At 46.7% G+C, this 14409-nt stretch overlaps 1 protein-coding gene across 3 annotated transcripts in view; it reads left to right on the forward strand.

Moving 5' to 3' along the window:
• PPP1R16B (protein phosphatase 1 regulatory subunit 16B) overlaps nt 1–13554 on the forward strand; it is a 65169-nt gene extending 51615 nt beyond the window's left edge. For all 3 annotated transcript variants that reach the window (XM_059862509.1, XM_059862508.1, XM_059862510.1), the window contains 8 exons: nt 1174–1319; nt 2494–2597; nt 2877–3001; nt 4748–4873; nt 5222–5297; nt 5675–5804; nt 6540–6708; nt 7664–13554. In XM_059862509.1, the coding sequence (XP_059718492.1) occupies nt 1174–1319; nt 2494–2597; nt 2877–3001; nt 4748–4873; nt 5222–5297; nt 5675–5804; nt 6540–6708; nt 7664–8185 (1398 nt within the window). In that variant the 3' untranslated portion in view covers nt 8186–13554. The remainder of the gene's footprint in view (nt 1–1173; nt 1320–2493; nt 2598–2876; nt 3002–4747; nt 4874–5221; nt 5298–5674; nt 5805–6539; nt 6709–7663) is intronic.
• The last annotated feature ends 855 nt before the right edge of the window (nt 13555–14409 follow it).

A 14409-nucleotide genomic window follows, 5' to 3' on the forward strand; every position in this document is an offset into this window, starting at 1 on the left:
TTGTTTAAAAATGCAAACTGGCTCCTGGAAGAACAAAAGGTCCCACCACCATCACCTCTCCAAAGAGATGTTATCCTGCACTCAGAGAGACACTGACAGCCTCCTTGCTTTCCCAGCCAGGCTCTGAAGCCTGGAGAATCCCACCTTGCCCACTGAGAGGCTGTAAAGGTGCATTTGGGAGTTCTGATGGGAGCTTTGTATCCTGGAATTAACTGAATCCCTGAGCACAGAGAAGCCCCTCAGTGGGCACATTAGCATTCCTTCCAGTGAATGTGACTTCCTTCCACTTCTTTGATAACTTGGCTGTGTGACAGGCATGACATTAACCCCACTTCCATCTACAAATAGTGAACAAAATAGAAATACCTGAAAGGTCCTTGTCACTCAGCTGCTGAAATGTTTGTTGTGTGTTGGAATTCAGCCCCATTAACAGCCTGTACTGTGGGCTGAGGTCTGCAGCAATGCACAGACCACCAACAGCCTTCTTGCACAAGAATAAATCTTATTTTAATGTCTTTATCACCTGCACATTCATGTCTAGAGGTGAACAAGAGGTGGATCAAAGAGCAAATTCCACGTTCACCAAAGGAAGGAGGTTGAGGCCCTTCTGGCCTGCTGGGCTATACTCTAAATGCAGGAAGGAAGCTGGTTTTATTCAGGAAGTGAAAAGTGCCCTACAAAGTGCCCCATAATTCTGGGAATCCAATTTGTGCCTCCCCAGATAACTGTGGTAGGTAGCTTGAGCTCCTGAGAAGACTTTTGCTCATCACATGCCAGTGTGTGGGATTCTCCCTAAGAAAAGGGAATGTCAGCTTGTCAGCTTATCCCTTGGTATGTGGTTCTACTGGTTACATTGAATTTCTGCTATGTTTGCTCTTGAATATGGAAGACCCAGTGGAATAGAAGCTGTGAGTGTGTTTGCTGTTATTCCCTGCTGGTTCTGCCAGAATAGGCCCTGGAAAACACCAGTGACCCTTTGGTCTGGCCAGTGTAGGTGTTCTGCCTTTTTGACCTGGGGCTCAATTTGATGTTTAACTCTCCTTGCCAAGCAGTGCAGGATAAAGTAGGTCTCCGTGTCCAGGTGCTCTTTATTATTTTACAGCTGAGCAGATATGAACTCTCACGTTCCCAAAGTTTGAAAAAACCAATCTGTCTTTATATCTTTCTCCCCAGTGCTGCATAGACAACTATGAGGACATAGTCAAGCTTCTCCTCAACCACGGGGCCAATGTCAATGCCAAGGACAATGAGCTGTGGACTCCACTGCATGCAGCAGCCACCTGTGGTCACATCAACCTGGTGAAGATCCTCATCCAGCAGTAGGTGGCTTTTTGTGTCTGTCCTTTCTGTGGGCCTCATTCTACCCACAGGTTCTGTGGATGGAAACTGAGACTGTTTAGGACCTTGGGAGGTTGCAGCAGTGGTGGTGATTCCCTGCTTTCAGGCTGCTCATGGGGGTCCTTCCTGCTTAGGGGAGAAGGGAGTGAGAGAGGAAGAGCAGAAAGGCTCAGGGGACAATAAAATCCTGGATGACTAGGCTCAGTTTTGTGAAGCTTCTGGAGACTTGGCCAAAATTTGCCCCTTTTTGCCTGCATTAGGGTGTGTCTGTGTGTGCCTGTGGAACTGTGATTGCTGGGGGTAGAAACAGGAGCAGCCAGCAGGATCTACCCTCAAGCTTCTAAACAGCACTTCAGGTCTTCTAGCCCCAGTCAAGCAGACACTGGTGCAGGAGGGCAGCAGTGTGCTTGTGTAACTCAGACACCTGGGTGAACTTTGTGACCTGTCTCACTGGGCCTTAATTAGTGATCACTAAACTTCCTGCAATATTTGATCCCCAGTGGTGACACAGGGTGCTTGACCAAGTCTCAAAAGCTCAAGTCTAGGAAGACTTGCCAGCAAGGAGGAGGAAACCAGGTGTGTTTTGAGCTGTTTCATGAGCACCTGTGGTGAATCCTGCCTGGAGCAGATAGCTGTGTCTGTGTAGGGAGCCCTCTCCTCCCTTTCCCAGAGTGCTGGTGCTTTGGGAGTGTTAACCTGCTGCCTTGCACAGCTGTGCCTGCTGCTTCTCCCCAGGGAGGGAGACTTCTCCCTGTGGTGCTGTCATCTGGGACATAAGCATTGAAAATTTGGCTTTTCTTTGACTGTATAATGAAGGAGAGAAGAGGATGCAGTCAAACATCCCTTGGAGGATGTTCCCACTTGGGTTAGGAAATTTTTGGAGGTTATAAAAATGGAGCAGACATGGAACACAGGGCATTACTGACTCAGGAAGGAGGTGTAGTGTGCTGCCTTTCATCCAGTTCTGGAATTAGTCTTCTCCACTCATAGCCTCACAGCTTTGCTTCAAATCCTTATCTCATATGTACCTTGGAGGCATTTGGGCAACTATCAAATCCCAGTTAGTTCTTCCTAAGCATTTATCCCAGTGTTTGGCACTGTCTGCTGCAGGATGTCTGAGGTCCTTGCTGGTGTAACTCAGTTTTCCCCTTGCAGTGGAGCAGACCTGTTGGCAGTCAATGCAGATGGCAACATGCCATATGACCTCTGTGAAGATGAGCCAACCCTGGATGTCATTGAGACTTGCATGGCCTATCAAGGTAAGGAGACTGAGTTTATGTAAAATACAGAAATGGGTCAATGTGGTTCTAAAAATTACCCTGTTTCTCAGCTCTTGATTGGCCTCTGGAGAAAAGCAGAGAGCTGCTCCTGGCATAATTTCTTGGGACCTGACTGTCTGGTTATTCTGATTCCTAAAGATCATGAGGGTGAAGGATGTGGGGTCATATCAACCAGGATCATAAGTCTTATTTTACTCAACCAGTGGAAAGTTTTACTCGACCTTTCCAACTGTCTTCTTTTAATTGGAATTTTAACAGGGATTACCCAGGAAAGGATCAATGAGATGCGAGCTGCTCCGGAGCAGGTCATGATCTGTGACATTCATGACATACTTGCCACTGGCCAAGACCTGAACAGGACTGATGCCCAAGGTGCTACGCTGGTGAGTGAAACTGCAGCAGCTTCAGTTTTGCTTTCCTTCAGCCCAGAGGTTATGAAACCTGCCCTGGAGCAGGAGTTACACAAAATCAACAGGTGCAAGTCACTAAGAGGAGACCGTCCCACACATCTGCTGACCTGCAGGGAACTGGGCCTGGAGGACCTCCCAGTAACCTCTTGCTTCTCATGGGCTGATTGGACTCCTGTGAAGGGCATGTGAGAGCCCTCTGGTTTTCCCAGGAGCAGGATCCACTGCTGAGAACCCTGGAGATTTCCTGCCTCCTTTCTGCTTTGTGTAGGTCTGGCTCACACAGAGTCAGTGGCCACTGTCTGTTCACACTGGTGGCACCTGGCCCTGGGCAGAGGTGGGCACCCAGGACAAGTGTACAGCACAAAGCAAGCTGACATCTGATTTGTCTGCACAGGCACTGGGAAGGCTGAACAATCCTAGCTCTTTTTACCCCACAAATGTGTCTTCTGAATCATGTTTAGAGCAGTCCTATCTTAGGGAAAGGTCAGTAAGGAGGTCATATGTGCTGGGAATTTCATACAACCATGGTCATTTAATGCTTGGGTCCAGACATAACTGATTACAGGCACTTGGCTTGTGTGTTTGAGGGCCAGGCCACAGCAGTGCATTCCAGTTTCTTAATCTAAATGTCACCTTCAGCATATACCAGAAGTGTAAGGGGAGGGCAGGCTCCCCTGAAGGTAAGCTTGGATGATTGAAGTTTTTATTGCAGCTTATTTTTTAGCATATTTTTCCCTTTAACAAGGATTATATACATACATTTAAGCAGACCTCTGGGTTCCCCTTTTTATATCACACCCAACTGATGTTGATTCCTTATTAATTTATGTGGCCTCTAGAAAGTGGCATAAAATTTATGTAGAAATTAATTGAGTTGCCAGAAAGCATCAGATTTATTTCCAGATGAAGTTTTAACTCCATGTGTTGGCATCCTCATGACAATTTTTTGAAAAGAAGCTTTGATTCTCTCATTTAGCTCAGCTGGAGTAGGAGGAGCTCTGAGTGGAGTCAATCCCTTCAGAGCAGTGCATGGGTCAATGTTTTGCTCAGAGATGCAACAGCAGACTGCAATTAAGAAAATCTTCAGAGACATGAAGTTGGGGAACTGAAAGAGACCATTATTGATTGTCTCCAAAGTGGTGGCTGTAGTTGGAAGCCAATATCTGAAAAATCATCCTCCCTTAAGTTAAAGTAGCCAAGGTTGAAAATGTTTTTGACTTTCAAATGGTGAAAATAATTATGGTGTCATTGGAAGTGCAATTGCACAGAGAGAGTCCTGACTAAAGCAGGCTGTAAATTTGATTCAAAAAAATCACATCCACAGCACTTCAGTGGGGAAGAGGAGATGTTCTTCTGGCATAGAGTGGATGATGTTCTGCATTGCAGGCTTGTGCTTTGATGGTGCTTTCCCTACAGACTGGAAAGCACTTAAAAGCCCCTGATTTAAAATGTGAATACATTATTTTTCTCATCCATATATCTAAGTTATTCTAAGAACTGTTAAGCAGTTTCTTCTCCAAACAGAATTACGTGCAGGCAATACTGAGCTTTAATAACAGGAATGACCTGCTTTTGACCTGGTGCCATCTGCCCAGTGTGAAATGTGCTGCCTGTCCAGCTCTAGGCTCAAACACTATCCAAGAAAATCCTCTGAAACTCAGTGTATAAAACCATTTGTGGTCCTTGCAGGCAGCTCATGCTCTGTTCCTTATCTCCTAGCTGCATATAGCTGCAGCCAATGGTTATCTGCATGCAGCTGAAGTGCTTCTTGACCAGGGGGCAAGCCTGGATGTTAAGGACTGGGATGGCTGGGAACCTCTGCATGCTGCTGCTTTCTGGGGACAGGTAAGGATTTTGCTGTAAGTGTCACGTGTGGGAGTGGCATTTCTTCCTGCCTGGACAAACAGTGGAGTACTCTGCAAATGGAATAAATCTGAACTGGAGCTGGGCTCTCTGGACAGCATCAGAGGAGATCCCAAGGGCTCCAAAAAGAACTGGTTGCTGAGAAATTTCAGGCAGAGCATGCCAGTGCAGGTGGATGGTGGGAACAGTGTTTAACATCACACACATACCAGAGTTACTTGAGGCGAGTTGAACCTGCCTCTCATCTTATTCCTACCTTGCAGCTTTAGGGAGGAAAGCCTAAATTGCCTAAAATACCTCTATCAACTTGGCTTTTTTTCCATTCTTTAGATGCAGATGGCTGAATTGCTCGTGTCCCATGGGGCTAGTTTGAGTGCCAGGACATCTTTGGATGAGATGCCAATAGGTGAGTTTATAAAGCCTAAAGAAAGAAGTGTTTAAGAAATGGCTGGAGTCCCCACATGGCACTTTCAGAAGCAATAACAGAATGTTTTAGATATCCTTTTAGAATCAAAGTTAAAGTTTCTTTAACTGGGACTGAAGTTTTGAAGCACCACTTTACTATAGAAAATGCTTCTTCCTGCTCATAAAAAGAAGGAAGAAGGCATATCCCAAGCACCAAGTCTTCCTGCTGTGTGTTTCCTCTGTTATCCCTTGTGCTTGGGAGCCTCCCTGCTGCTGTGTGCAACCCTAAGAACTGGGTGTCTAACTGGGAAGGCACAATTAGTAATGTGGTGTTAATGAGAGCTGTCTGACAAAGGGCTTGGTCTGTGTGTGCCATAGATCTGTGTGAAGAGGAGGAATTCAAAGTTCTGCTTCTGGAGCTGAAGCACAAACACGATGTGATCATGAAGTCTCAGATGAGGCACAAATCCTCCCTGAGCCGCAGGACCTCCAGCACGGGCAGCCGGGGGTGAGTTCTGCTCTTCCCTGCAGGTCACCTGGGCCACTGGCCTGGCCAGCCAGGTGTGGTTGTAGAGCACCCTGAGGTCAGTGAGAACCACCCATCTGTCCTTTCTGAATGAAAGGCAGTAGCTCACTTTGGTTGCTGAAAGCAGAGCTCCTTTGAAGAGTGGTTTTTTCACTAGGAAGAGGTGCTAATTCTTGGGGGGGAAATGGTTTTGTGCTGGTGTGGTTTAAGAGCTGCCCAGAGCACAGGACCAAATGGTGAGAACTTACCCTGTTAAACCACTGAAACTGGTGTTGGAAAATCAGTGCTTCAAGTGGATTAACTTGAGCTTTTCAGTAGTATGTCACATGGCCAAGATGCAGTGCTGAGACACAGTTTGCAGAGGTCTTTGTGAGATGTTTCTAGACACCAAAGCAGTCCTGCACACCACAAAGCTCCCTAAGCATTCCATGGGCCATTTCCTTCTACATTTCCTCCACTGGTTGCAGAATAGGTCCATAAGGTGACCTGCATGAGCTCTAAAACAAATTTGCAGTGCCAGTTTAGAGCTCCTTAAAATTCCTCCCACCTTCAGGATCCACACCAGTGCCTTTGCTTTGTGTGGGTGCCAGGAAGCTGAATCCACGTTCCATTCCAGAGGGAGAGGCTGGGAGGAAGAGGAGGTGAGAAGAGCTACAGGCTAAGAGGAAATGTCATGTCCTGCTCACAGCTTTGATGCCCCTTGTCCCTGTCCCACAGGAAGGTGGTGAGGAGGGCCAGCCTTTCGGACAGGACAAACCTTTACAGGAAGGAGTGTGAGAAGGAGGCCATGGTGTGGCAGCAACTGGGGGCAGCAGAAGAAGGAAGAAACTCGGGTCTCATTGGAGAAATTGGGGAGACTCGGTCTGACCAGGAGAATACAGACCCTGTAAGGAATCTCTTCTCTTTCATGGGAGTCACTGAGGAGGGCTGGTGGTGCAGCTTCAGTAGCAGTGGGTGGAAGGTGGCTGAAAAATTTGTAGACCTCATCCACCAGGTGTAAGCAAAAGACCAAATTCTCATTTGGTATAAACTGGGATGTCCCACTCAAGTGGAAAGCCTGTTTTGGATGTACAGCTGCATCCATAGTTTTGAGATACAAATGAACCAGGATGCTCCAAAGAAATAGTGTCTGCCTTTCATTCTAAAGCTCACAAGCTGGTAAGCACTAAAGAATTGTAAAATTGTCACTTGCTTTGCAGTGACTTGTTTTAAATGAAGTTATTGTCATTTTATGTAGATAAGCATATTATTTTTGTGTGTGTGTGAGGCCTTCAGAGTTAAGGTTCCTGTTTGGGAAACAGTTCCTGGTTGGGGCTGACAGCATTAGTGGGGAAATTCAATGTTTGTGCTACAGCACCTGTCTGGTAGAAAGTGAGAGCAGACTTAGGAGGTTGTCACAGGGATGAACCCTGCTATGGGGTGTGATGGTGTTCGGAGGGGTCTTAGGATGAGGGAAGAGACGAGAATCTTGACTCCATGTTTCAGAAGGCTTGATTTATTATTTTATGATATATATTATATTAAAACTATACTAAAAGAATAGAGGAAAGGATTTCATCAGAAGGGTTAGCTAAGAATAGAAAAGGAATGAATAACAAAGGTTTGTCTCTGACTGAGACAGTCTGGACAGCTGGACTGTGATTGGCCATTAATTAGGAAACAACCAGATGAGACCAATCACAGATCCATCTGTTGCATTCCACAGCAGCAAATAATCATTGTTTACATTTTGTTCCTGAGGCCTCTCAGCTTCTCTTATCCTAAGGAAAGGATTTTTCAGAAAATATCATGGCTACAATGGGGAATGGGGGAAAATGCTCTTTCATGTCTCATTGTTACAGAATTCAGTGCTGGAGAACTCCTCCCTCCTCCCAGAGCTAGCGAACAAAAGCACCCAGTGTGACACTGAGATCCCTCTCCAGAATGGACTGATGGCATCTGCCAGCCCTTACCAGTACACCTTTTCCAACGGGGACATTTGGAGCATGCACCCTGAGCCCGACAGCAACCCCGGGCACGTGCTGCCCTACGGCAACCCCGGGCTGCCCGAGGCGCCGCAGCTCTGGGGCACCTACAAGGAGCACAACCACCAAACGCTGTCGGAGCTGAAGCGGCAGAGAGCTGCAGCCAAGCTGCTCCAGCACCCCTTCCTCAGCACCCACTTCAGCACTGGCATGGCAGGAGTTGCTGAGAACGTGGCCGAGGCCAAGTCGCACTTAATGGAATCCAGGACTTCTCCCTACAGCTCCAATGGGACCTCGGTGTATTACACAGTGTCCAGTGGTGATCCGCCCCTCCTGAAATTCAAAGCTCCCATGGAGGAAATGGAAGAGAAGGTGCATGGGTGCTGCAGGATTTCCTAGTCTGGTCTGCGTCTCACCCCAGAGGACACGAGATGTGGGTTGGATCTGTCACAGTGGCCGGGTTGTTTGCATTTCAAAGGGAGAATTTGGTTATGGACATCCTGACTGTGGCAGCCTTGTTCATCTCAAATTGTACTTTACCCTGCCAATTACTTCCATTGCAGCTGGATGAGTAATGCAGGTGGAGCAAGGCTCTTAGGAGGGATGCACATCAATACGATGTCAAAAGACTCTCCTGAGTCTTGCTCCCTGGGGAAGAAGGTATGGTGTGCTGCCTCCCCATCCTTGGGAAGTCATGAGATGCCTTGGAACAAAGAAAAGATGTGAATTCAAATCTTTGTGTCTGAGCCTCTTGCTGTAAGTCACTGAGCAGCTGGAAGGTGACAGTTCAGACCTGTGTTTTCACTCTTGGGGGATGCACATATCCTGGAGAGGAGGTCAGCCCCCACGTGAGCTTTGTAAGAGTGGACAGAACTGTTTTCCACACAGCTGGATCTAGCACTTCCTGGGCTGGAGCAACAAGCAAGCACAGATGCTGCACTTAGGAAGTTTGCAAGGTGTTACCTCCTTGCAGTGACAGCTCACCATCACAAACTGTGCACTGGCTGGGTCCTGTTCTGCTCTGTCAGCTCGTCACTGCAGACTGCCATCAGGTTTGAAGCAGAACTTTTCCTGGAACAGGCTTCACTCAATAGGCTTTAAAACTGATGTTGCAATAAAGGGGCCCTGGCAATAGAATTTTACTGCAATAAAATACTGACAAAGGTCTATATTGGGATAAGTAATTTAAAAAACTTATTTGTACTATTTAGACTCTTAATTTGTTAAAACTGAAAAGACTTTTGTTGATCTCACTTTCCTATTGATTCTGTTTGTTTACTCTGTATGTACACAGATAGTAGGGGCAATATGCTTTGTGTTCTGATTTTTTTCTGGATTTCCAGAACCACGGGGCTCAGGAGGGATGGGTAGGAGAGGCTTGCCAACACTAACCCAGGGAGGCCATGAAAGCATTTCTAATCCCGTAGATGTGAAAGACACTTGCATGAACCTGCAGTCTTTGGCTGAGAAACAACTGTGACCATTGCTGTGGTAGCTGAAGGCTGCAGCAGGACAGGAGATGGTTTGTTCTGTTTTCCAGCTCCCTTGCTGAAGCTGTCAGCAGTGGGTAGCAGCTGGCAGGGGAAGGTTTAAATGCCTCTGTGTGTGGGGGAGTTGCCTGACACTTAACAAAGCCTCTCTGCTGTGGAGCAGCGGCAGTGCCAGCACTGTCTTGGTGTAGTTCATGTGCGCTCTGACAGCCCACCTGGCAGACACTGGCACGGGGTCACCTGGGGGTTTGGCACTGGCTTTGCAGCTGGTTCAGGCTTTGTGTACCTGGGGGAGGTGAGAGGAGAGTGTGGGGCAGCTCTGAGGAACTGGCCACACTTCAGTTGTATCTCAGAAATAACTGTAAATCTCTAACTCCTCTGCACAGAGGGGCTGTCACACACATAACTGTTTGCCTGCATGAATATGTGTTGTCTTGGGCAGCTTAAATTCCAGACTCTGAAGACATGAACCTGTTTGGGTCTCTGTAAGCCTCAGTGGATTAAATCCAGCCCACTTAGTTGTGCTTCAGCCAAGCAACAGCGAATGCACCTTCCACCCATTTTCCTTTTATCTGGCACCTGTTAGACATCAATATTCCCTTTCACATGTACTCTCCCTCTCTGGAGATCCTCACAGCCTTAACTTTCTTCTAGGCTATAAAAAGTTGGCTGAGGCTGCCAGTGACTGTTAAGTGCTACCCTCTGCCCCCCATCAAATCCCCCATTGCTGGGGCTGGACACATTCCCATGCAGGGCTCTGGGCTCCTCGAGGCAGCAGAGGTGCCTGTGTGTCACCACCACTGCCATCCTGTGCAGGTGACACCTTTGGACCTGCGAGGTACCAGGCTGACAGTTCAATGGTTTGAATTGTAAGATAGAATTCTCTTTCCTCACCAGTTTTCTGTGCAAACTAGAAGTGATAGCAGTTGATCTGGTTCACTTAAAACCCCAGTTCTGCTAAAGGCTAAAGTTGGGCTCCCTCCATTACTGAAATATCAGCTAATTATAGAACTAGGAAATGCTTCTTGTGCTTGACCTTAAGGGATTTTTAAAGTCATTCTCTAGTAGTAAGAGGATGATTTGGTAACTGGAAAGACTTTACTGCATCTGTCTGTGGTTAACAGTGGAACTTCTGATAACCTTGAGTAAATTATTCTGGGATAACACCAAGTGTGGCCTGGCTGTTGTTCAGAACTGAGGAGAAGATTCTTTCAGGTGCCTCTCTTCTCCCATGGTGGTGAGGTTTGTCTCTCCACATCCATCCTGATGAGATTTCTGAACTCAAACAAATTTTGGTGCCGCTATCTACTAGGTTGTATATGGTGCAAAATCTGGGCCCAGGTGTTGCCTTCCCTCCCAGCAAAGGAGGAGTAGGGCCCTTTTCCTTCTCAGAGCAACTTTGTGCTAGCAAGTATATTGAACCCTGCCTAATTCCAAGGAAATAAAGGAGATCACTGAATGCAATAGTGTAAAGTAGTTTGAGGCTTCTTTTCACTGAGTGCTATTAAGAGGTTAAAACTGCAAAAAACCAGTCAATTTTAGGCAAAGAGCTTTTTGGCTTCCACTGGTATTTCACATAAGTAAAACTCTGGGAACTCATCATCCTAGCTGTGAATCCAGTGGTGTCTGATCAAATGTAATCCATTCTTAATTAGACAGGAGTTATTAATGGCAAGAGGCAGTAATGGATAAATCTTGCAGGATATGTTTCACAGCCCTGCCAGGTATTTACCTACCACTGGCTTTGGGCTGAAGCTGTACCAGGGTGTGAGCTGGAAGGCTGTTGAAGAATGGCCTGGAATGGATTCATGCTTCTGTATGGTGACATTTGGGATATAATGGTCACTGCCTGTGGAGCACTGACAGGGCTGTTGGTTGTCGGTCTGGGATGAGGGATTCTGTAAGGTGGATAATTAACTTGCTTCTGGTGGACTATTTTGTGGAGAAAACCAGGCTTTTGGGGGAATAAAAACCACACAGATTTTCTACATGGGCATTGTAGCAGCCTACCTCTAGGAATAACACTTTTCACTGTAAAATTTAGCAGTGTTACAACATTAGTGGGGGTTTGATATCTGTGTGTTTTAAAGGCCACCCCAGAGGAAAGGTCTGAGGTACAGAGCAGAGGGGACTTGGCTGTTTCATTGGATCTTAATATGGCTGAAAATCTGTAGAACCTAGAAATCATGTTGTGACTGGTATATCTTACTTTAATAGAGGAGCATCTGAGGATTTTATGATATACTGAATATTTTTAAGATCAATAAAAATCTAATTACAGATTTGATGCCAGATTAGAGTCCCAGTTCAGTTACCTGTGAGCCAAAGGTTGTAGTTGTTCATAGAGACTGTGCAAAGATCTGAGAATGTGAATGTACTGACAAGTCTGTTGCAGGCAGAGCTGCATGGGAATAACCTTTCCTTCTCCTCACATTTTCCTGTGTGCTCAATTTGTACTGTTTCCAGTGGTTGATGAGAGCAGCTTTACATTCCATGTTGAAAGAAATGTGTTAGATGGAGGAAAAAGGTGTCTTTCAAGACAATGTCTCTATTTTAGTGAGCTCAGCACTGAAGTGTTGGATAAGGGTTAAAGTCCCATTGCTAGGATCTGTTTGAAATCAGACCTGGATCTGTGTTTCATATACCACATGATGCAATTTCAGCCCATTAAATTTCCTTCTTTGGTGCTCCTGAATCTTAAAACCCTCCCAATTTTGGGAAGAACTGACTCTAGCTGAAGTGATTCTGTGCCATCTTGGAGGTGTGGTTGAAGAACCACCTGGATTAGGAACTCCTGGTAGGGAAGGAGAAGAGCATGGCAGGGCAATAGCAATAATGACTCGGTGCAATACTCAGTGGAGGCAGTGAATTCTTGAGGTTATTGAGCAGGATCCTGCTTCATGGGGTTGAAATCCCTTAAAAGCTCCCAAATGACATTATAACTTCTGCCTAGTATCTTTTTTCTTCAGTCTTGGAGCTCTGATTACCCCCATCATCCCTGCTGAAACTAAATCAGTTACCATGGAAAAGGGAATATCCTGAGAAAGCAATAGCACTGGTCTCCAGTGAGCCATGGATGAACTGTCTGTCTGCTGGAAGGTTTCTCCCTACACCTGGGTTAATTCTGTGCCTTATACTTGCTAAAGGTAACTTGTCTCTGGAAGGTTTGTGGTAACGATACAGTTCTTGCTGATCATTAACTTGGAGACTTTTGCAAGGGGTAACAGTCCAGAGGATGCCAGATTGTGACATTATTCTTTGCTCTTTCGATTTCTCTCACGAGCGCCACTTCTCTCTTCCTAAGTACACAGAAAGGAAATGCACAGGGTTTTGTTGTATTTTAACAAATCATGTTGACTGCTTTGGTGTGTCAGTTCTCTACAGGCAGAATCCAGAACGTGCTTGCAGCAGCAAGGTCTCACCCCTTACACCAGAACACATTTACATTTTTTGTTTTGTTTTGCTGTGCGACAGAACAGTTCTCCCTGGCTGTTCTTCACCTTTATTCTGTTTTCATGTTGGCCAAACTGCCAATGGACTTCTCAGTTCCCTCACACAATTCAAGTACCACTGGGCTCTCCAGGCAACATCTGCCATGGCACAGTTATGACCTAGAACATTTTGCTGTATTTCAACCGTGGAAGCTGTAGCAGAGGAGACTCTGCTTGAGATACCTGTTCCCAAAGCTACACCAATGCAATGATCTCCACCCACAGCTGGAGGAGACACACGGGTTTTTAAACAGTGCAGATGCAGCCTTAGCATTGCCACCACCATGTCCTCAGCCTTTAGATTGCAGCGTGAGGTTGCAGGAGTGTGGATAAGCCTGGTACAGGCAGGACTGCTGCGTGTACAGGGCAGTAAGAGATGATGGCAAGCCTTCTGCAATAACTCGTAATTCCACTGATCAGTAGTAAACGATGTACAGATAAAACTTGATGAAATGTATTTTATGTGAAGAAAAAAAAATAATGTAAGAACTGTATATTGTATTAGCAGCTTTGTGTATAAAATGGCATTTTGGCAATCAGAGTCTAATATATTTAAAACTTTTTTAAAAAAGGATATTTGATATTGTATGGAATTGACTTTATTGCTACTGTAAGTATGAAGATGGTTTCTTAACATGTTGAAGCAATGCATAAAATCTTAAACTTTATGTAAAACTCATGCCAAAAGCGTATGTTTGACAGTATTAGCACCTGACTCAGTGTCTTTAATAGAGATTGAATTTTTTAATTTAAAAATTATATTAAATTTCTTTTAATAATACAAAAATGCTACTGCAGAGGTTTTTTTTGTTTGTTTGTTTGGTTGGTTTTTAACTGGTTTGAGTTTTGGCACTGTTAAATATCCCTGCCTCTCAACTGTCTACAGCCAGGGGATATCTAGACAAGGAAATCTAGGCAGTGGGTGGGTGTAACTTTTGGTTTCAAATGCAGAGCTCAGGAAGCGTTTGGACAATGCTCTCAGGGCCATGGTGGCACTCTTGGTGCGGCCCTGTGCATGGCCGGAAATTGGACTTTGATGAGGCTTGGGGATCCCTTCCAGCACAGAATATTCTGTGATGCTGTGAAGTGGCGGCAGTTGGAGCTGGACACAAGCTGGGTAGCCAAAGCTGTGCCTGCCTTCCGTGGGAGCCTTCAAAGCTTTAGCTCCAGCATTGTGAGCACGCATCTGTACGAGCGCCCTTCTCAGAGGGCTTTGGTTTTGTTCAGGGCAAAAGCTCCGCGATCCCTGCCCGTCCTCTGAAGGGCAGCAGGGCTCGGGCAGGGCTGTCCCGGCTCCATTGAAGGGCGACAGGGCTCGGGCAGGGGTGTCCGCTGCCGGGGAGCTCCACTGAAGGCTGGCAGGGCTCGGGGCTGGCGGACCCCAGCCGGGAGCTCCATGGAAGGAAGGGCAGCAGGGCTGTCCCCAGCCGGGAGCTCCATGGAAGGCAGGGCAGTAGGGCTGTCCCCAGCCGGGAGCTCCATGGAAGGCAGGGCAGTAGGGCTCTCCCCAGCCGGGAGCTCCATGGAAGGAAGGGCAGCAGGGCTGTCCCCAGCCGGGAGCCCTGTCCCGGTCCCGCCCGGCGGAGGCGGTGCCGCCCCAGCCGGAGCCAACGGCGGCGCGGGGCGGGGAAGGCTCCAGCGG

This window comes from Haemorhous mexicanus, chromosome 18, assembly GCF_027477595.1.
Source record: "Haemorhous mexicanus isolate bHaeMex1 chromosome 18, bHaeMex1.pri, whole genome shotgun sequence".
Taxonomy (NCBI): Eukaryota; Metazoa; Chordata; class Aves; order Passeriformes; family Fringillidae; genus Haemorhous; species Haemorhous mexicanus.